The sequence below is a fragment of the Polypterus senegalus genome, chromosome 7 (assembly GCF_016835505.1).
Source record: "Polypterus senegalus isolate Bchr_013 chromosome 7, ASM1683550v1, whole genome shotgun sequence".
In the NCBI taxonomy this organism is placed as follows: domain Eukaryota; kingdom Metazoa; phylum Chordata; class Cladistia; order Polypteriformes; family Polypteridae; genus Polypterus; species Polypterus senegalus.
The window spans coordinates 161,170,499-161,194,036 of NC_053160.1; the positions used below are offsets into that span (position 1 = coordinate 161,170,499).

Consider the following 23,538-nt stretch of genomic DNA (forward strand, 5'->3'; position numbering starts at 1 on the left):
CCCAAGTTGCTGTTTGGAGGAGCCTACCGGAGGCCAGGGGTCAGTGAGGCGAACCAATCAGCCAAAGCAGGCAGAGCAGGTCAGCTGCAGCTAGGGTGACTCCCCTGTTACGGGGCCCATTTGGGAGAAGCAGGGGAGCCGCCAGTAGTAGAAGAAGGATGCACCAGATTTTTAAAAGGACAGCTTACAGCCATTATTTTAACCTCGTTTTGAAGATTTTTTTCTAATGGATTTTAACCTCCACTTTTCACCTCTGTTTTTAATGGATTATTTATTTATTTGGATGATTTTTGAAACACTGCACTATTTATTTGGACACTGTTGTTTTGATTTGATTTTAATAAAAGCACTTTGCACTTTTGCACCATCCCCTTGCTGTATTTGTTGTGCCTCACTGCCGTGCTCATCAGTAAAATTACCGATGGTGTCGGGTTCAGGGCTACCGGAAGCGAGATGGGAGCATGCAGTGAATCCGCATCGTCACACCATTCTGCCAAACGCTTTTTGACATCAGTGTACAGCGTGACCTCTTAAATACCATGCATGGAGAAGAGTCGCAATCATTTATACATGCAGTAGCAAAGGAAATATGCAAAAAATAAAAAATGAATACTGAAAGTGAGGCACTGATAATTAAGAAACTGAACTGAAAGCATATAATCTATAATAATATAAAGCACACTGACATATGGGCAGGGTAACACAATGCACAGTGCCAACTTAGTCCTCCAGTGCAATGGGGCTGACAGTGTTTTCAAATGATGCTTCTCCTCTAGGACCTGTCAACCAGGCAGAACCATTGTTTTGTTTCCATCTTTGTTCTTTTTTTATTTCTAAAGCACATTAACAAAGTGCTGTACTGAGTAAAAACCGCATATACTGTTAAGAGATAATATAAAAAATAAAAACACACTAAAAACACAAAATGCCAAACCAAAGGACACCAACATTGACAGATATCATAAACAAATAGTTTACCCTGAATCCTCAAAAGCCAAGAAAAAAAATATGTGACTTTAAATGTGATTTAAATTTCAGAAGAGTGGGAGTCATTCTGACATCAAAAGGAAGAACATTCAAAAGTTTTGGGGTAGTCACTGAAAGTTGAAATGAAGTTCAATCATCACTCCATACGGGGCCAGAACGTAGTGCCACCAGAAGAAGATCTGAGCGGCCTGGCAGTGGAATACTTGGAAAGAAGGTCTGAGCGATAGGGAGAAGCCAAGTTATGAAGGGCTTTAAACACAAATAAAAGCACCTCAATCTCAATCCTATACTCGACAGGTAGCCAGTGAGGAGATGCCAAGACAGGAGTGATGCATTGCCTGTTTACAAAAGTTTCTTGAAATATTTGTGAAATGTTGCATGATGCTTCATTCATACAGTGGATCGAGACTTGTATTTTAAAATGAGATCATCAAGAACACGGGGACACAGTTGGAAACTTATTACGGGTAAATTTCATACAAACATTAGGATGTTTTTTTTTTAACACAAAGAACAAATGACACTTGAAATAAGCTACCAAGTAGTGTGGTAGACAGTAAGACGTTAGGGACTTTCAAAACTCGACTTGATGTTTTTTTGGAAGAAATAAGTGGATAGGACTGGCGAGCTTTGTTGAGCTGAATGGCCTGTTCTCATCTAGAGTGTTCTAATGTTCTAATTTGTGCTCTAAGGGATCCTTGGTAACACTTCCACAAAATCATTATGGTCACGGTGCCCAAGTCATCATGCAGGTGATGAAATGGTAGTTGAAGTTTTTATTTATCTACTCACCATTTTGAAATGCTCACTACTACTGCTTAGCAAAACGGAGTAACAACAACAACAAAAAAATTACTGCAGTGGGGACAGATCCTGAAAGACTGTTACGCCACTTTCTTGACAATCTGATTTTAAGAATGCTACTTACCACTGAGACCTGAAAAGAACGTAAATGACTGTATCCTTCCAGTTTGGAGTTTTCAGGATAAAAACATCAAGAACCTCATTAAAGAGAATATTTAACTCTGGTACCCGGCAGACAAGTTTGGCCTTCAAAAAAGATGTCCACATGTTTTGTAAATAATGTCTTCCTCCCGTATCATGCTTTGTAGGGAAAGAAAAGTAAAAATAAGTGGCACAGAAATGGTAATTTAAAGTATCCATCTATGAATTACAGTAATGAATAAAGGGAATGAAAATATACATGATGAGCAGGTTCTAGGCACTTCACACATTAGGAAAACACCAAACGAGTGCAGCTGTCATCTGGTGAATGGAAACTTGCAAGTGGCCTCCTAATCATTCGCTGTCCCTGATTGGCTATGTCCATCACCACTGCACCACCTCACAGCGAATGTGTGCTGAGCCTACTGTCGCATCTCACAGGTGAAGGCTACACATTAATGGTGGTTCAAGTGGCTCCCCACTCACTATGAAAAGCACTACATAAATGTAAATAATAAGTATAAATATTATCATTACTAAGGGACTCACTTCGCTCGCTTATGGGGAGGCAGATGTACAGTTTAAAAAGTTTATTATTTTCATGGGAATTGCAACATATACATAATAGAACTATTTTATATTACAGAGAGTAATTAACCATGATAAAAAATAGTAAAACGTAATAAATTAAAAGAAAATTATGTTTCATATTGCACTAAAGGTATTACTTGCATTATATGTTTTCATTCTGTTTAGCTTTGGAATTAACAAGCAAATACTTTTTAAACTTATACTTTTACTGTAAAACTTCAGTAAAATAATATTTGGAATGAACTTTTCATCAATATCGGATGGTGTTAACGGTTGTTAGCGATATTCTTCGGGATATTGTAAGTTGATGTTTTCATCTTCCGCACCATCACCACCAACTGTTTCAGCTTAGTCTATTGATATGTATTTAACCAATTTGCTGTGTAACCGATCGACAATTTTCATTTGATTTCATCGTTTCTCAGTGCTAAGATTACCTGTGTACTCACTTCTTCTGTTGATAACCCTTCCGGATGAAATTCTTCAATAAGATTTGGACATAATAAGTCTTCTTTTATTGGGAACTTAAGTAAGGAAAATGTAAAAATTTATAACAGCTGTGGTCCATGGCCGGCCTTTTATCCCGGCCAATACCCCCAGGCCGCCAGAGGGAGTCCTCCCTACGACATGGAGATGCTTCAAATTTCAGCAGGGCATCATGGACTATGGAGTTTTCCTGTAAAGCCATGCTGGATAACATCAGGACCACCAGGGGTCGCTCCAGGGAAAACCAGGGACTACTATTTGCCCTACGCCCCGGAAGTACGTCCGAATCACATGGACGGGAGGAATGACATACTTCCGGGGTGAAGTAAAGGACTTTTTATCTGACCCGGAAGTGATAAGGAATTATGGACTGAAGGATGAGAAACACTTCAGGGTCAGGAACTATATAAGAACTTTGGGAACTCCCAGACGACGAGCTGAGCTGGGTGGAAGGGTGGCAACGCGTCTGGGAGTTGGTGGATTGTTTATTGATTGAGTCTTGTGATTGATTAATTAATGAGTAGTGTGGAGTGGAGGGTGCTTGGTGCACATAATTATTATAATAAAAAAAAATAAGGATTAGACTTTTACCTGGTGTTTGGCGTGGCACCTGAGGGTTCAAGGGAGCGATAGTGCCCCCTACTGTCACACAGCTGAGAGTGCAGGAACTGTGTCTGACAAAAGCATTCACACGAATGAGACATGAGAGGACCGAGGGCATGGGCCATTAAACCAGAAATGGTTGAGAGGAGGGTGGAACTTGAAAAAATCTCTTGGCAATAGTCTCGTCTCGTCTCAAGATTTTCTTTGTTAATAGAGAGATTATTATGTTAGAGAAAAACTGGATTTAACACTGAAAGTAACAGGTTATAGTGCAAGAAACGTGTTCTGATTTAGGGTATGTCAAAAGTGGTGTCCTTCAGTGCTAGGGTTGCTGCTCATTATGATATTTATAAATGATCTTTACAAAAATGCGAACAAGGAGTTGGAGAATTCTGCTGATGATACTAAACTAAGCGAAATGGCTGAAAACGTGCTATCAGTGAAGTTATTACAGACAGACCAGGACAGAAGATAAAGGTTAATCTACAGTAAATAAACTGGCCAGATACCGCTGACACATTTCCAGTCCCTAAATTGGATTAAGCAAGTTCTACAATGCTATGTTACGTTTATTTGTTATGCTTCTTATTTGAGGCTTTAGAAAGTCATATTCTGTTGAGATTTTAATATTAATGACAAGTCATTTGGAGTTTTCATTTTCCTTTTGAAGTATCAAAAATATTTTCAATGAACCCTTCAGCTCACAAACTCCCTTCATTAAATTTATATTTGGATTTAAATACAAATGTCAGAGAAAGAGACAGGAAAGGGACACAACTTGAGCAAAAACATAAGTTGAGGGCGGCATATCATTATATTCCAGCTCTGTAAATAATACAACATTAGTGGCCACGGCCTGTCCATTGAAACTACAGTTACAGAAAGCCTTGGAGATACAGCAGGTCACTGTGAGTAGGGTGAGAAGTGACAGCAGAGGACATCTTTCTATTCTGTCTCAAGTACCAAGGCATCGTAGGGAAATACTTTGTGGTATCAGTAACAAGCCGGAATTGTTCCATTTAAATGAAATTAAAGGACAAGTTAATCTAATCTCATCAGTTTGCTGAGGTGGTGGTAGCCAGGTACGTCTGCCATCACAGAGCAAGGAGCAGTAGATAAGAAGAAAGGCACTCCACTCCCTCAGTGACCATCCTCTTACCAAGAGGGCCCGTGTTGATTTCTTTAACTTCTCTTTATTTGTATTGCTGATATTTCTTGCTCTGTAATAATTATTGTGGAGAGTGTATTATAAAATCAGTTTCAATACAAATCTAATTATTATTCTAATAACATAACTTACCTTACAAACCCGAGCTATTCTAGGAATGAGAAAACTGGCAAGGTCTTCATTTAATTCCACGGACACCTCAGTGAAGAAGAAGTAGATCTTATCATCGTCCCCATTTTCACTGTTCACACTCTCTCTGATTACATCCGCATGCACAAACCTGGGTTCTGAACAATAGGAGAAGATCGTATTAGTGTAATGACACCAACGGAGGAGGAGGAGGAGTGCTTTCATTTTCTGAAGCACAAATGTCTCTAGATGTTACTTTTTGCAATTATAACACAAAGACCATCACATAATTGAAGACTTTTGGTCTCAGGACAGAAACGGTATTAACTTGTGGCAGCAACAACATTATACACCTTCTTATATTATATGGTAGGAAATGGCACAGTTATGATTTAGGTAACCTTAAGTACATATTTTACATGACTGACTTGACTTTTCTATACACAGATGTGAACAATTACTTTGGCCTTTCACACACTGTGGGATAGATAGATAGATAGATAGATAGATAGATAGATAGATAGATAGATAGATAGATAGATAGATATGAAAGGCACTATATGACAGACACAGACAGACAGACAGATAGATAGATAGATAGATAGATAGATAGATAGATAGATAGATAGATAGATAGATAGATAGATAGATAGATAGATAGATAGATAGATAGATAGATATGAAAGGCACTAAATGACAGACACAGACAGACAGACAGATATGAAAGGCACTATATGACAGACAGACAGACATAGACAGACAGACAGACAGACAGACAGACAGACAGACAGACAGATAGATAGATAGATAGATAGATAGATAGATAGATAGATAGATAGATAGATAGATAGATAATGAAAGGCACTATATGACAGACAGACAGACAGACAGATAGATAGATAGATATGAAAGGCACTATATGACAGATAGATAGATAGATAGATAGACAGATTGATAGATAGATAGATAGATAGATAGATAGATAGATAGATAGATAGATAGATAGACTTTATTTGCACCAGTGGGGACTTTGTCGTTTTACACTCCATATATATAAAAAGTGATAAAATGGCAATGGTACCGTCTCCCTACATTCTGAAGTAAGGCATTGTGCCCACAGAAGTCAGCTCTCAGACAGTTTATGCTTTAAATGTCATTAGTGCTTCTGAGAGACGTAGTTAAAAAACATAAGGACTTACTTTTATTCATATTGGGTTAACACTCGAGTTATATTTTTAAATCACACCAAATGAGATTTTTCCTAAAATGTCTTCACTTAATTTTTTCAGTGATGTTAAAAGATTGAATGACTGACATGTGCCATAAGGAATGAACTTATTCTCTTCATTGCTAGGAATGCTCTGGATCAGGGATTCCCAAACTTGGTCCTCGGGCCCCCCTGTGGCTGTGGGTTTTTGTTAAACGGACTCCTTGGCTAATTAAGTGAACTGATATTTCCCAAGCTCTGTGTTTTGGGAACAATATAGAAATTAGAAAACTAGGTTTGGTAAAAAACAATATATATATAAAATGTACTAAACAGTTATATGGGAAAAATGTATTTTTCTTTCTTTTTAACATTTTCATCTTGATTTTCATTCTACTTTTCCAGGTATTCTAATTGTTTAATTAATTCATTATATACTAAGTAATGGGGCTGACACGATTCTGTGTTGTTTGCCTGCACATTTTTAATTGCCATTATTAAGACACAATGACGTGAGCAAACTGCACAGAGAAAGGGAAAAATATAATGAATTCAACAAAAAGGAGTTAAACATTTAAATCTATATCAAAAATAGAAATATTTCTAAATGTCTCATAAATGTAAAAATCATGCTGTGATGCTCTTCTGAATGTAGAATAAGAGAAGAGGAAAAAAGAGAAAATAAATGTGATCAGTGCTATTAGTTGTTGTCACTGATTATGAATCTGCCACCACAGTGGGTCCCCAGGACCGAGTTTGGGAATCTCTGCTCTAGATATTAACAGGGTTCTACTTCTTTCAGATTTGGAAAGGTGAAATATTACTTTAAACAAATTGACATTCAACATCTTTGACAACAGTCGATCTTTTACTACACGTTACCACAATTATCCAAAACCTACTCTTCCAGCTAAAAACCAAAGGAAATATTGGACATTTTGAAGTGAATTCAAGCATTAATTTCACTTTAAATGAACTAATGCAATGCTATATTCAAAGTTTTAGATTTAAGCATGTGCTTATGAAATTTGGTAATAGAATGGATAGGGAAAGTGACTTAACTAGCCAAGGTTATAAGGACTGTGACTTTGCATCTCATAAATGACGGTGGTCTCTTCAAAGTATTTTAGGAATACTGAACACTTTGTTTTCCTCTTGTGGAAGAATCATTTTAGGGTAACATAGCATTCACCTTAAAGTAATAGCATAAAAGGTTAATAAAAAAAACAGATAAAAGGTCAAGTGAACAACAAAATGTACTGAAAGATGACTAAGAAATCAGCAGATGTCCTGCAAACAACCAGAATGGGCAGACATTTAAAGGGCGGTGGTTCAACTCAAAGCTATAAGAAGAACCAGAATGTAACATAACAGAGTTTTTGGTATAAACCAACAAACCAACCAGAGTAACTGTAACTGTATGCATTGATTGACGCTCTGTGTAAATTTAATGGTTTATAAAATGAGCGTCTATTCCTTGTTTCTCTGACCGTTCTGACCATGCTGTAACAGACCGATTTTGAAGAATGCTCCCTTCTAAGGCATTTTGCAGAGGAGTAATGAAAAGATACAATGAACAGCTTTTCTCCTGCCTGATTTCTGATTTGTCCTGTTAGAGGATTGCTCAGGACATTTCTTTCTTTATTATTTCTTTTAGTTTCCACCACACTGTCTTCCATGGTCACCCAGGCATATCTCAATTGTTATGTTAATAGGACTTTGTATTGGCTTATTTTCTATAACCACTGATGTGTCTTTATGTCTAAAGATGAAGAAAACCTGTATTAGCCTGGGAGCCATTGATATTTCACAAATCCACAAATTCATTACCATCTGTTGATGGCTGTTTACTATATGGAGTCTGTTAAAGATCTAAACACTTGAGGATGGGTTGTTTAGGAACCAAAATGGGGGTAATCTGAACTGAGTCAGTGCGACCATCTAACAGGCCTAGAAGACTGAGACTAGCCTGGCCCAGTCACTGACAAAAATGTAGGCGCCTCTGGGAGTTTCTCTCCACCTAATCAAGTTTCCTTCCACATCCCAAACATGCACAGATCAAGGTTATTGTACGACTAAGTACTGATGTGAGCATCACTGTACCCTGAGATGTACTTGGCACCCTGTCTAAGGTGGTATCCTTCAATAAGGGCGCGTAAATAAAGGCGAGCTTCAAAAGGGTGACCTCAATTGGGCGCAGCGAATAAAGGCAAACGCAACAAAATTATTACAGAGCATTTATTAGTTAAAGGCAATGATTGAACGTATAAAAAGGCAAAAGCAAGAATAATAAAACATCCATTTTTGGTATGACAGCGAGACGAACATTTTCCAATCCTATATTCAGTGCATTTCCAGATGTGTTTCCCGTTGATAGTTTTGTCCTTTCTGAATGTGTAGCCTTCGACTACGAGTAGATATGCACCTTTGTTGCTCTTCACATATTCCAGAGCCATTTGAACGAAATTATCTACGAATGCCTTTATTCGCCGCACCCAATTGAGGTCGCCCTTTTGAAGCTCACCCTTATTTACGTGGGCCTTTATTCGCCGCGCCCAATTGAGGGAGGTCGCCCTTTTGAAGCTTGCCTTTATTTACGTGGGCCTTTATTCGCCGCGCCCAATTGAGGACGCCCTTTTGAAGCTCACCTTTATTTACGTGGGCCTTTATTCGCCGCGCCCAATTGAGGACGCCCTTTTGAAGCTCGCCTTTATTTACGTGGGCCTTTATTCGCCGCGCCCAATTGAGGTCGCCCTTTTGAAGCTTGCCTTTTTGTGCACACCCTTACTGAATAGAGCCGTCCAAGGTTGGACCCTGCATTGTGCTAAGTGCTGCTGGGATAGACTCTAGTTACTTGAAACCTGTATAAGAATTAGGGAGCTTTAAAAACGATTGGAAAAAAAAACAACAAACGCAGCTTACTGTTTTTAATTATTTCCATTGAATGACCTGTTTTTTCTCTGTTTCAGTCCAGCTTACCCACCAATCAAACCATCTGACACTACATGGTGGCAGTTTTTTTGTTTTTCTTTACCTTTTAGCCATGCTGGTGCATAGTGTGTGGTAATTTTATTTGTGGAGTTGCTTCTGTAGATGACATAGTGATCTCCTAAAAAGTTGAATTCTGTTCCTGAGTAAAGTTCACCATCTTAAGTGAAAAAAAACACACAAAATAAATAGCATTCATATTACATAAACAATTATAATAAATAAAGACTGCTGTTTGAGTACTGGTGTGAAATGTTGGCTTTGTTGTCCTTTGCTATTAAAATGTTGTACACACTCATTAGCACAGTAGGAGGTTAAATGCACTTTCTAAAGAAAATTTCAACAGCTAAATAAAACAAAGATACTTGCCAACCATTACAGATGCAAAGCTGCTGTATGGATTGTAAGGGCACTTCCCTTTTCCATCTTCAATATTATTTTTCAATTTGAAGTCATTTACTGACTAGGAAATAAACAGACAAAAAGTCTTATCCATTTTGTGAATAAACCAGGATGAGGATCTGGAGACAGGAGGCAGTCGATCCCAGATAAATACTGACCAGATAATCGCAGGATGGCCGATATGCGTACGTCCCACACACGTAGAGGTGGCTAGCATTCATCATTTGAAGGACCCTTACGTAATTACGACAATCAGTCTGTAAAGCAACAAACAAATGACTGTGCTGGAATAGGAAGGAAGGCAATGAAGAGACATATTTCTGGGATGTTGACCAAACCCAAATTATACAGTGGCTTAGTAAAAAAAAATAATCATAGGAATCAAACTTTGTTATTTCAGTGAAATTTACTGCAGGAAATGATTATTTGTAGGGGAGCATCGATGCTCCCACTAACTAAAACAAGCCAGTTTGCCAAATATGCAAAATAACACTTTACCTTATCAGAACTGAGAAAGCAACTAATTTTGAATTCAGTTATTTCTTACTAAAATTGTCAAAACACAAGCTAACTATTGATTCAAATACAAAAGAAAGCATGTTTCGCGTAAATCAGTGGTGCTTGTAAGTGTTTCAGTTCAAGGACCAATTTGCTAATGTCAAAGATAAAATGGTCTACTTACAGTACAGCCAACAGTAATCATTTGTTACTGTTATTCCTCGTTACAATTACGACATTTGTTTTACTAAAGCTTTTTGTTCACAAAATTCTATAATTCTAATTATATATTGCTGGTGTTGACTTTCAAAGGCCCATATTTCTGCCAAACCTCCATATCAACCCCTCAGCCATAAGAAGAGTAAATAACTTGGCTCTGCCACAGACAGATTTATGGAATATCATTAAATGACGCCTTGACAAACTGGTAAGGAAGGCAGGCTCTATTGTAGGCACGGAGCTGGACAGTTTGACATCTGTGGCAGAGTGATGGGCGCTGAGCAAACTCCTGTCAATCATGGAGAATCCACTGCATCCACTGAACAGGATCATCTCCAGACAGAGGAGCAGCTTCAGCAACAGACTGCTGTCACCATCCTGCTCCACTGACAGACTGAGGAGACCCCACACTATGCGACTCTTCAGTTCCACCCGGTGGGGTAAACGTTAACATTATACAAAGTTATTGTCTGTTATACCTGCATTGTTATCACTCTTTAATTTAATATTGTTCTTCATCAGTAGGCTGCTGCTGGAGTATGTGAATTTCCCCTTGGGATTAATAAAGTATCTATCTATCTATCTATCTATCTATCTATCTATCTATCTATCTATCTATCTATCTATCATATAGTGTCTTTTCATATCTATCTATCTATCATATAGTGCCTTTCATATCTATCTATCTATCTATCTATCTATCTATCTATCATATAGTGTCCTTTCATATCTATCTATCTATCTATCTATCCATCCATCCATCCATCCATCCTAGTCTAGTCCAAATTATTTTGTGTTCCCTGTTATCATTTTAAAGCCATTTCTAAAAAGAGTTCAGTATTAAAGACAAATTGACCATAAATGATTTTGACTAATGCTGTAGCTTACAAAAAATTATTTAACATAAAAGTTTACTTAGTTTATAGCTTAAAAGAAAAGATAACATATAGGGAAAACAAGGTTAACACCAACGTATGGCATTATTCTTCAAGATGGGTCTTCTCCAACCTACCTCACTAGATTTGTCTTTCCTTACACAGTCACTATGTACTGATTCCGGTACATTCCACAATACCTGCAGTATTAAGAGAAAAAAATATGAAATTCGAGAACAATACACATGTCAGTGTTAGCTGGAAAAACATAACCTTGATCATATTTCAAGATGCGCATTTGAACTGTTTTCACAGGTTTACTGTTTCACATATTCAACACACAGATAAAGGAAAAGTCCTTGCAATATTCAAAATTTAAGAGTTGTTGCCCAACTTTGAAAGAACATTTCTGTGGTTGTGAGCATTTTTAGAATTTATACATTAGTCTTCAACCTGCTAAAAAGTAATTCAATGTTTGTTGTTGGATGCTGTCAACAGAACAGTAAATCTCTATTTCATACTTTCAAACCAAATCAAAATATAAATATTTTCATTTTTCTAATTTATTCTACACATTTCAGTTTATGCAACTTTAATATGCATTCGAATAATGCCATTATTACCTTATTCGGTGTTTAATTCAGATATAGGATGTTCAGTTTGAGGGGTTAGGCAAACTATAGACAGCAGGCTTGTTGTGAGCAGCTGTAGTTGTGCATTGTCACGCATGTAAATGTAATGTAAATTCTAAGCAAACACATATATGTAGAAGGAGTAACACATTAAAAATAGCTTGCCTTAGTGCTAGAAGTATCAAAAGTAAGGTAAGTGAGTCGTATATAGCAGAGCATAATTATGATATTATAGCAATAACAGAAACCTGGCTAAATAACAAAGATGGGGATGAGTGTAACATAGAGGGATACACATTTTTAGGAAGGATAGACAGAACAGAAAAGGAGGTGGGGTTGCTGTTTATGCCAAACAGAATTTAAATGTAAGTCATCTTCAGTTGGATGATGAGCCCCATCTTAGTGAGGACATGTGGCTTCGCCTGGAAAATATTAGGGAAAAAGTCTTATTTGGAGTGTGTTATAGACCACCCAATTCAGACAGTAATTTCAACACACATCTTTTTAGTAATATCAAAAGGCAAGTTTACAGGGGGATATTATAGTCATGGGGGACTTTAATTATCCAAATATTAACTGGGATAACCTTACAGATGGAGGAGCACAAGAGCAGGAGTTTTTAGAAGTAATCAGCGACTGTTTTTTAACACAGCATGTTAAAGCACCAACACGGGTGAAGCCTGTCTGGATTTAGTATTCTGTAATAATCAGGATAGAATTGAGGGTGTAGAGGTGATTGAACCACTAGGGTCAAGTGACCATAATGTAATACAATTCTCAGTATTTTGTAAGAGTACAGATGCAAAGACTAAAATTGTTAAGTTGAACTTTGGTAGGGCTAATTTTGAGCAGATGCGACAAAGTCTAAGTAGGATAGACTGGGATAAGCTTTTAAATGTGGAGACAGTTGAGGAGCAGTGGAACAGGTTTAAAAATGTTTTACATGTAATGCAGGACAGATACATACCTAAATTTGGAATTAATAGGAAACTAAAAAAAACTCCACGATGGATTAATAAAGATTTAAAAAGAAGTTGCAAAGGAAAAAACTGCTGTATAAGGCATATAAGACTAATGACTGCAAAGAGAATCGTAGCGTATGAGAACATGAGGGCAACCATTAAGAAGGATATCAGAGAGGCTAAAAGACAGTTGGAGAGGAATATAGCAGATAAGGCAAAGAAGACCCCAAGAGATTCTTTCAGTATTTTAGTAGTAAAAGAACAGTTAAGGAGGAGGTCAAGTTCATCAGGAATAGTAAAGGGGAATTAAAAGATACGGCCAATGAAATAGCAGATGCCCTAAACTTACATTTTTCTGAGGTGTTTACAAGTGAGCAAGTGGATAACCTCCCAGAGGTAAACAACTACTAAGGAGGTACTGAGGGATTTGGAAATTGTAGAGGGAGAAGTGCTGCTCAGATTAAATAAGATGAAATCAAACAAATCACCAGGCCCAGATAATATTTATCCTCGTGTTCTTAAGGAGGCTAGTGAGTACATATATAAACCCTTGACACATATTTTTAGGAAGTCACTGTGCACTGGAGAGATTCCAAAGGACTGGAAAATGGCAAATATCATCCCATTATATAAAAAGGGTGACAGGGCAGATCCAAGCAACTATAGGCCAGTAAGCTTAAAATTAATGGAAGGAATTATTAAGGATAAGATTGAGCAACACATGGCAAGGACAGGAGTTATTCTGAACAGTCAGCATGGGTTTTACTAACATGTTGGAATTCTATGAGGAGGCAACAAAAGGATACGATCAAAGTGGAGCTTATGATATTATTTATCTGGACTTTCAGAAAGCATTTGATAAGGTGCCACATGAGAGGTTGGGCATCAAGTTAAAAGAAGTGGGAATTCAGGGTGATGTTTTTAGATGGGTGCAGAATTGGCTCAGACACAGGAAGCAGAGGGTGATGGTGCGAGGAACCTCATCAGAACTGGCCGATGTTAAGAGTGGTGTTCCACAGGGGTCAGTGCTAGGGCCGCTGCTATTTTTAATATATATAAATGATTTAGATAGGAATATAAGTAACAAGCTGGTTAAGTTTGCAGATGATACCAAGATAGGTGGATTAGCAGATAATTTGGAATCCGTTATATCATTACAGAAGGACTTGGATAGCATACAGGCTTGGGCAGATTTGTGGCAGATGAAATTTAATGTCAGTAAATGTAAAGTATTACACATAGGAAGTAAAAATATTAGGTTTGAATACACAATGGGCGGTCGGAAAATCGAGAGTACACCTTATGAGAAGGATTTAGGAGTCATAGTGGACTCTAAGCTATCAACTTCCCAACAGTGTTCAGAAGCCATTAAGAAGGCTAACAGAATGTTAGGTTATATAGCAGATCTGTGGAGTACAAGTCCAAGGAGGTTATGCTCAACCTTTATAATGCACTGGTGAGGCCTCATCTTGAGTACTGTGTGCAGTTTTGGTCTCCAGGCTACAAAAAGGACATAGCAGCACTAGAAAAGGTCCAGAGAAGAGCGACTAGGCTGATTCCAGGTCTACAGGGGTTGAATTATGAGGAAAGATTTAAAGAGCTGAGCCTTTACAGTTTAAGCAAAAGAAGATTAAGAGGTGACATGATTGAAGTGTTTAAAATTATGAAGGGAATTAGTACAGTGGATCGAGACTTGTATTTTAAAATGAGTTCATCAAGAACACGGGGACACAGTTGGAAACTTGTTAAGGGTAAATTTCACACAAACATTAGGAAGTTTTTCTTTACACAAAGAACGATAGACACTTGGAATAAGCTACCAAGTAGTGTGGTAGACAGTAAGACGTTAGGGACTTTCAAAACTCGACTTGATGTTTTCTTGGAGGAAACAAGTGGATAGGACTGGCGAGCTTTGTTGGGCTGAATGGCCCGTTCTCGTCTAGTGTGTTCTAATGTGCATCTCAGGCATCTGTGGATCCCCTCAAGGGTTCTTTCAAAGTATTTAATAACTTGCCAGACCAAAGAGGGTGCAACCGCTAACACTGTCTTCTCCTACTCTCCCTGTCGCACACAATGAGGGCACCTGACTCTACCCCTGGAAGGAGGAATCATCTGCCAAAGAGATGTGCTTGCTAGATGGACCTTTCTTAAAGTGGATAAGCAGAGAATTTGGCTTTATTTGTTTTATATTAGCCCCAAATTCAGGGCAGCTTAATGCTATGATGGGCATTGTTTACTTATGTTGCCCTTTCTTTAAACAAGTTGACCTGCTTGGCGCCCCCAAATCTTTTTGTGGCAGTCTGTCATTCCCATACCCAGCAACGGCATATTTAGATCTCTGTGCTAACATGTAGCTGATATCCAATTGTGACACTGCAGCTGATGTTTTATAAAAATTGTATATTAATCCATCCATCCATCTACCTCAATCAATCTATCAATCAAATCTATCCATCCATCCATCTGCCTGCCTGTCTGTCTGTCTTAAAGGCCTCATTTCAAGTCTCACTTCATCTGTTGCTACAGCCTGGACCCTAGCATGGTGACAAGGCCATGAAACTATGACACATTTGTATTTTTTTCTTTGTATTATGAAAGCCTCAATGAGGCAATGGAATTCTGTTTGCCAAGTAAAAAATCTTACCCTTGTGTTAATGAGGAGGTCGAGATGAGCAAACCAGACACACGTTAGGCACTAAACAAAACCCTGCCACAGCTACATCAGAAGTAATTCTAAAATGTCTGAGGTGTTGTTCCATGGCAGTGGGCAGAGTGGTCAAAAAGTTGGTTTGGTGATTGGGGTTTGTACTTTTTTCAGATTGGAATTACTGTGCTTGTTGTTTTAATTATTTGGGGGTCTTTATCATCTACTGTCGTATCCCAATCCTTCGTTCTTTCATTTCTAATGTGACGTCTCACATGTTTGACTCCACTGTCAACCAAATGCTTCTTCAGGATAAATTGCTCTCCCAAGACGACACTTCTCTCTCACCAAGTGAAACACCTGACGTTTCTGTGTGAGCACTTAATAGATTATTCTGGATTTGATTTTACAATTTACTATTGAATTTTCTGTGTGAACATTAATGCTATGATTTGATTCTGGTGTTCCCTTACATTACTATTGCTTTCCATTGATTTGATTTGTGTAACGTGCAGTGATTTTATTCTCCCAAAGAGATCTTTTATTCCCTTCTAGCTCAACCACAAGGGGGAGATGTTTGGTCTCTGAGACAACATCAGTAGGAGAGAATGGGTGCTTGGATTGTTACTGAAGATGGCGCACCCTGAGGGAGCAAAGGTAGTTGAAAGCTGGCACCCCCTTCTCTCGACTTGAGTCCAAAATAGTGGAGTTTTAACAACGTCAGAAGGGGGGACGTGAGAGAATAATTTAGATGTAACATAATATAATTTAGTATTTTGGCTTGCAATGTGTACATTAAAATATAAGAGTTGGTTTCGGAGAAATACTGAGATGGTCAAGTAAAGAATGTAGCTGATGTAATATACAAAATGTACTGAAGGATGACTAAGAGATGACTAAGAAGTCAGCAGATGTCCTACACAATCAGAATGGACAGTAATTATATACACAGGAATTTCAAGAGTGGAAGCGCAAGTCAAAGTTATTAGAAGAACCAGAAAAATAATAAGATTGACTTTTATTTTATATGTCATTTGGGTACAAGCTGAAGAACCAACCGGAGTAAATGCATATATTGATTGACGCTGTTGTGTAAATTCATTTGCTTATAAAGCAGACCCCTAGCCTTATTTTTTTTTTTTTATTGTAATCATTCCATACAAATAAATCAATTTTTACAAAAACAAAAAAGGGATGAAAACAATTTAACCCCGACCTCTAAGAAAGAGAGCGTGTCCAACGGAGTAGATCTTAAAGCTTGTAAACATACCTAAATTGATTAGTTTACTGTAAAAGGGCAATAGAGATGAATGGAGAAGAAAAAGAAATGCGGAAAGAATTGCTTCCTCAGCGCTTTAAGAGCTTATTCTAAAATGTTATTGATTAGATCCTGCCAGGTTTTGAAGAAGTTCTGCACAGATCCTCAGAGTATTTGATTTTTTCCAGTTTCAAACAATATAAAACATCAGTTACCCACTGACTTAAAAGAGGAGAGTTAGGATTCTTCCAGTTTAGCAAAATAAGTCTGCGTGCCAATAGTGTAGTGAATGCAATCACAATTTGTTTGTCCTTCTCCACTTTAAATCCATCTGGAAGACCACCAAACACAGCTGTTAGTGGGTTAGGAGGGATTGTGACACCAAGGCCGTCTGAAAGGCACCTACAGATTTTTTTCCAAAATGATGTTAATTTGGTGCAGGCCCAAAACATGTGACCCAGTGAGGCTGGGACTTGACTGCAGCGTTCGTAGGTTGGATCTCGACCTGCGAACATTTTGGACAGTTTTAGTCGAGACAGATGTGCTCGATATAGAATTTGGAGTTGAATGATTGTATGCTTTGCGCATATGGAGCTCGAGACCCCTAGCCTTTAATATTTTGACCATTCCGACCAGGCTGCAATAGACTGCTTGTGAGAAATCTCCCTCTTCATGAAGTGACATTAAAAGACGTATAGAACGGCTCTTCTCCTGCCTGGTTTCTAATAGTAAGAGGTTCTAAATTTAAGATTTTATTAATATATAGTATCTAAATTGAATTTCTTCCACTAAAGTGACTAAAATAGAACCTTCAAACACAGTGTGCAAGTGATCGATCTTAAAACACTGGCAAAAACGGTGGCAAATCCAACAGCTTAAAGGCTTTATCTGAACTGTACTTGAGAAAAATAAAAAGTCAACTGTAATCTACAATTGTGCACAACGAAATAATTGAATGGGATTGTAGTGCAATCCCAAGTTTACCTGTTTCTTTTTTAAAGTAATATTTTCTATGTCTAGTTCCAAAATTGCTTCCCTTGCTCCAACATAGATCGTTTTCTTGTCTTCGTCTAGCAGAAAAGTTGAATAATTCAGAATATCTGGTTCTTTGAATACTAATAGATTTAGCTCTGTAAAAAAAAATAGTAAGTGAAAATAATTAGAGGAGTATTGGAAAATATATTACAAATTACCTGTTGAGGGCGGCATGGTGGCGCAGTGGGTAGCGCTGCTGCCTCGCAGTAAGGAGACCTGGGTTCGCTTCCGGGTCCTCCCTGCGTGGAGTTTGCATGTTCCCCCCGTGTCTGCGTGGGTTTCCTCCCACAGTCCAAAGACATGCAGGTTAGGTGCATTGGCGATCCTAAATTGTGCCTGGTGTGTGTGTGCGTGCCCTGCGGTCGGCTGGCGCCCTGCCCGGGGTTTGTTTCCTGCCTTGCGCCCTCCCTGTGTTGGCTGGGATTGGCTCCAGCAGACCCCCGTGACCCTGTTGTTAGGATATAGTGGATGGATGGATTACCTGCTGAGTAAATATTCATTTAAAATATAGACTAGGGAGATTAACCCTTTAGATATCCCTTACAGGATGTTCTCCAAATGTGTTTTCACCTGCTACGTCAAAAACGACTTTTAGGAAGTCACTGAGCACTGGAGAGATTCCAAAGGACTGGAAAATGGCAAATATCATCCCATTATATAAAAAGGGTGACAGGACAGATCCAAGCAACTATAGGCCAGTAAGCTTAAAATTAATGGAAGGAATTATTAAGGATAAGATTGAGCAACACATGGCAAGGACAGGAGTTATTCTGAACAGTCAGCATGGGGTCAGAAGGGGGAGGTCGTGTTTTACTAACATGTTGGAATTCTATGAGGTTGCAACAAAAGCATGAGATCAAAGTGGAGCTTATGATATTATTTATCTGGACTTTCAGAAAGCATTTGATAAGGTGCCACATGAGAGGTTGGGCATCAAGTTAAAAGAAGTGGGAGTTCAGGGTGATGTTTTTAGATGGGTGCAGAATTGGCTCAGACACAGGAAGCAGAGGGTGATGGTGTGAGGAACCTCATCAGAACTGGACGATGTTAAGAGTGGTGTTCCACAGGGGTCAGTGCTAGGGCCACTGCTATTTTTAATATATATAAATGATTAATATAAGTAACAAGCTGGTTAAGTTGGCAGATGATACCAAGATAAGTGGATTAGCAGATACTTTGGAATCCGTTATATCATTACAGAAGGACTTGGATAGCATACAGGCTTGGGCAGATTTGTGGCAGATGAAATTTAATGTCAGTAAATGTAAAGTATTACACATAGGAAGTAAAAATATTAGGTTTGAATACACAATGGGCGGTCGGAAAATCAAGAGTACACCTTATGGGAAGGATTTAGGAGTCATAGTGGACTCTAAGCTATCAACTTCCCAACAGCGTTCAGAAGCCATTAAGAAGGCTAACAGAATGTGAGGTTATATAGCAAGATCTGTGGAGTACAAGTCCAAGGAGGTTCTGCTCAACCTTTATAATGCACTGGTGAGGCCTCATCTTGAGTACTGTGTGCAGTTTTGGTCTCCAGGCTACAAAAAGGACATAGCAGCACTAGAAAAGGTCCAGAGAAGAGCGACTAGGCTGATTCCAGGTCTACAGGGGTTGAATTATGAGGAAAGATTAAAAGAGCTGAGCCTTTACAGTTTAAGCAAAAGAAGATTAAGAGGTGACATGATTGAAGTGTTTAAAATTATGAAGGGAATTAGTACAGTGGATCGAGACTTGTATTTTAAAATGAGCTCATCAAGAACACGGGGACACAGTTGGAAACTTGTTAAGGGTAAATTTCGCACAAACATTAGGAAGTTTTTCTTTACACAAAGAACGATAGACACTTGGAATAAGCTACCAAGTAGTGTGGTAGACAGTAAGACGTTAGGGACTTTCAAAACTCGACTTGATGTTTTCTTGGAGGAAACAAGTGGATAGGACTGGCGAGCTTTGTTGGGATGAATGGCCTGTTCTCGTCTAGAGTGTTCTAATGTTCTAATGTTCTAATACTTGTGAAAATAATTTAAAAAAACTTTGTAAGATTAATGGAACTGTTGAATTAATTTGGGTAAATAATGATAAACCTTGACTTAATAAATGGGAGCCTTGACTCTTTAGATAACACAGCTCTGTGGACGGATGTTTTCAACACTACAAAATAATTACATTTTGCAGTTTTAAATCAAGGAAAACAGGCTGTAAAATTCATCTTAGATCAAGTAAAATGTGTAAATATTGTGGCCTGCAGGGTGCGCCTTCAAACCCCAGACAAAGCTACCACAGGCACAGTCCTGGGATGAAATCCAGTGCATTTACTTACAACACCCTCTACCTTTTACAGGCTCGCTTCCCTTAGCGTCGCAGTGGCTCTAAGACTGCACAACACAGACAGCAATTCCCTTCACACTTCTTTTATTCCTTCGTCCCCCTCCACATCACCCAGGCGAGTGTTGTCCGCCTCCTCTGTTGACTCTTGACCACCAAGGCCAAGTGGATTCTGGGAATACTTCCGGTGCTCAATCTGTTGCTCCTGGGAAGCACTTCTGGGTTACACAGGACAACAGTTTTTCTTGTGCAGTCAATATATGACAACTCCCATAGAACCCGACAGGGCAGCTCTATGGGACTACAACTCCCATGCTGCTCTGCGGGCATCCATACTTGGGTTTGCCAGAAGGGATGCTTGCTGCTCAGTGTATGGGGAGACCCTCTGCCATAGCAGGCAGTCACCCACTGTCCTGTCCTTCCACCCTCCATAGCCCACCCAAGGCCTCACTCTGTGGCTGCTGACATACCAGCCCAGGTGTAGTTTGCTGCTGCTGTGTCCTTCCATGTCCACGTCCTGAAACGTAAGGAGAATATGGCCGCTCCCTCACCTTATCGTGGCCTCCTAGTTGGCACATTATTGATATATGCAGAGTTTAATTCAATTGTCTTTATTTACTTAGAATTTTTACAGGTTATTCAAATAAAATAATGTACTTTTCTTTCATAAAATATAACTTTTTTCATACAAGAAGCAGAAAAAGGGTTATTTATAATCTAGTGAAAAGCTTTTCTTACCGTCATGTTTCCAGGTAAACCTTGGAGGTCCATGGGTCAACACTTCCAGAAATAATCCCAAGAATATGCCACAAATGGATAAGGAGGCCATATTCAACCTGAGAAGAATTTATTTCAGACAAGTTATTTTGCTTAGATCTCAGAAGCTGGTTATAAAACCAAACACAAGCTTTTCTTTTCCTAGTGCGCCTTTCACCAATTGACAATATCGCCAGGTGAAGTCAACATTTGACTGATAACTGTTGGCGCTCTTCTCGACTTGTCAAAACATCCAAAGGTCCCTCTCTTATAGTCTCACCAGAAGCCACCCATATATGAGGCAATGCTTTCACCATCTCTATGGATGGCCACCTTTTCGCCTGTCGGTACCTCTAATTCTCATTTGTACTGTAGACTATCCTAAAATTGCATTGAACTCCTCTTTTATACATTAGACAGCTTCCACTAATGGGCCGGAGGGTTATCGATATGAAATGCACCAACATCCTTTTGACCACTTCTGCTTGCAGCTACCGCTGCTGCTGTGGTCTTGAACAAGTTTAATTAGGACCCCATGTGTCTTCCTTCTTTCTGAAAAACGCCATCCAGTGTATACTGAGCTTCCACCAGTTGTATGGCCTTGTTGGATTCTCACAATTTCTGTGAGGAACCCTCCATGAAGAGACCACACTTGATCAAGAAATCTCAATCTAGAGCTGAGTGTACAGATAAATTGGACTCTCGTACATGTAAAAAATATCATTCGGACTCCGGCCACAGAAGTTTACATAGGAACACAAGAAATCTGTCAAATGACAGGAGACCATTCCTTCCATCAGGCTCATCTGTTTAGCTAAATAGCTAAACTGTCCCAACGGCTCATCCAGATGCTTCATAAAGATTGTCCTAAATGCACATCCCCTTAATTACCACTGGTGTCCTCGAGCAGGCGACCACCATTTAGTTGAAAGTATTCTACTAAATCAAATGTATCAATGCTTCTGACACTTTTTAGCTACCAATTACAGTGGTGTGAAAAACTATTTGCCCCCTTCCTGATTTCTTATTCTTTTGCATGTTTGTCACACAAAATGTTTCTGATCATCAAACACATTTAACCATTAGTCAAATATAACACAAGTAAACACAAAATGCAGTTTTTAAATGATGGTTTTTATTATTTAGGGAGGATAAAAAATCCAAACCAACATGGCCCTGTGTGAAAAAGTAATTGCCCCCTGAACCTAATAACTGGTTGGGCCACCCTTAGCAGCAATAACTGCAATCAAGCGTTTGCGATAACTTGCAATGAGTCTTTTACAGCGCTCTGGAGGAATTTTGGCCCACTCATCTTTGCAGAATTGTTCTAATTCAGCTTTATTTGAGGGTTTTCTAGCATGAACCGCCTTTTTAAGGTCATGCCATAGCATCTCAATTGGATTCAGGTCAGGACTTTGACTAGGCCACTCCAAAGTCTTCATTTTGTTTTTCTTCAGCCATTCAGAGGTGGATTTGCTGGTGTGTTTTGGGTCATTGTCCTGTTGCAGCACCCAAGATCGCTTCAGCTTGAGTTGACGAACAGATGGCCGGACATTCTCCTTCAGGATTTTTTGGTAGACAGTAGAATTCATGGTTCCATCTATCACAGCAAGCCTTCCAGGTCCTGAAGCAGCAAAACAACTCCAGACCATCACACTACCACCACCATATTTTACTGTTGGTATGATGTTCTTTTCTGAAATGCTGTGTTCCTTTTACGCCAGATGTAACGGGACATTTGCCTTCCAAAAAGTTCAACTTTTTTCATCAGTCCACAAGGTATTTTCCCAAAAGTCTTGGCAATCATTGAGATGTTTATTAGCAAAATTGAGACGAGCCCTAATGTTCTTTTTGCTTAACAGTGGTTTGCGTCTTGGAAATCTGCCATGCAGGTCGTTTTTTCCCAGTCTCTTTCTTATGGTGCAGTCGTGAACACTGACCTTAATTGAGGCAAGTGAGGCCTGCAGTTCTTTAGACGTTGTCCTGGGGTCTTTTGTGACCTCTCGGATGAGTCGTCTCTGCGCTCATGGGGTAATTTTGGTCGGCCGACCACTCCTGGGAAGGTTCACCACTGTTCCATGTTTTTGCCATTTGTGGATAATGGCTCTCACTGTGGTTTGCTGGAGTCCCAAAGCTTTAGAAATGGCTTTATAACCTTTACCAGACTGATAGATCTCAATTACTTCTGTTCTCATTTGTTCCTGAATTTCTTTGGATCTTGGCATGATGTCTAGCTTTTGAGGTGCTTTTGGTCTACTTCTCTGTGTCAGGCAGCTCCTATTTAAGTGATTTCTTGATTGAAACAGGTGTGGCAGTAATCAGGCCTGGGGGTGGCTACGGAAATTGAACTCAGGTGTGATACACCACAGTTAGGTTATTTTTTAACAAAGGGGGCAATTACTTTTTCACACAGGGCCATGTAGGTTTGGATTTTTTTTCTCCCTAAATAATAAAAACCATCATTTACAAGCTGCATTTTGTGTTTACTTGTGTTATATTTGACTAATGGTTAAATGTGTTTGATGATCAGAAACATTTTGTGTGACAAACATGCAAAAGAATAAGAAATCAGGAAGGGGGCAAATAGTTTTTCACACCACTGTAGCTAACAATAAAGGTTAGCAAACTGCCAATACTGACAATTTGTTAATGTAAAATGCATTTTTAACTTTGCTATACAAACCAGTAACTATCAAGTTTCAAAAGATGCAACTAACAGCTCAAAAGAACAATTAAATGCACTGTAAAAAATGTCAGTAAATTTAAAATACTGTAAATGGTGAAAGTAAAAAAGGAAAAAAAGGAAAGTTACCTTATGTTGTACT

General features: G+C 38.8%; 1 protein-coding gene across 1 annotated transcript; it reads right to left on the bottom strand.

Moving 5' to 3' along the window:
- Positions 1–1,116: 1,116 nt before the first annotated feature.
- LOC120532085 (semaphorin-4D-like) lies at positions 1,117–20,465 on the bottom strand. Its single transcript, XM_039757989.1, has 8 exons — positions 20,294–20,465; positions 17,579–17,724; positions 11,236–11,298; positions 9,665–9,763; positions 9,474–9,567; positions 9,151–9,264; positions 4,913–5,067; positions 1,117–1,236 (listed from the first exon to the last, which is right to left on the bottom strand). Exons 1-8 carry the CDS (start codon positions 20,463–20,465, stop codon positions 1,117–1,119), a joined length of 963 nt encoding a protein of 320 aa, XP_039613923.1.
- Between the last annotated feature and the right edge of the window lie 3,073 nt (positions 20,466–23,538).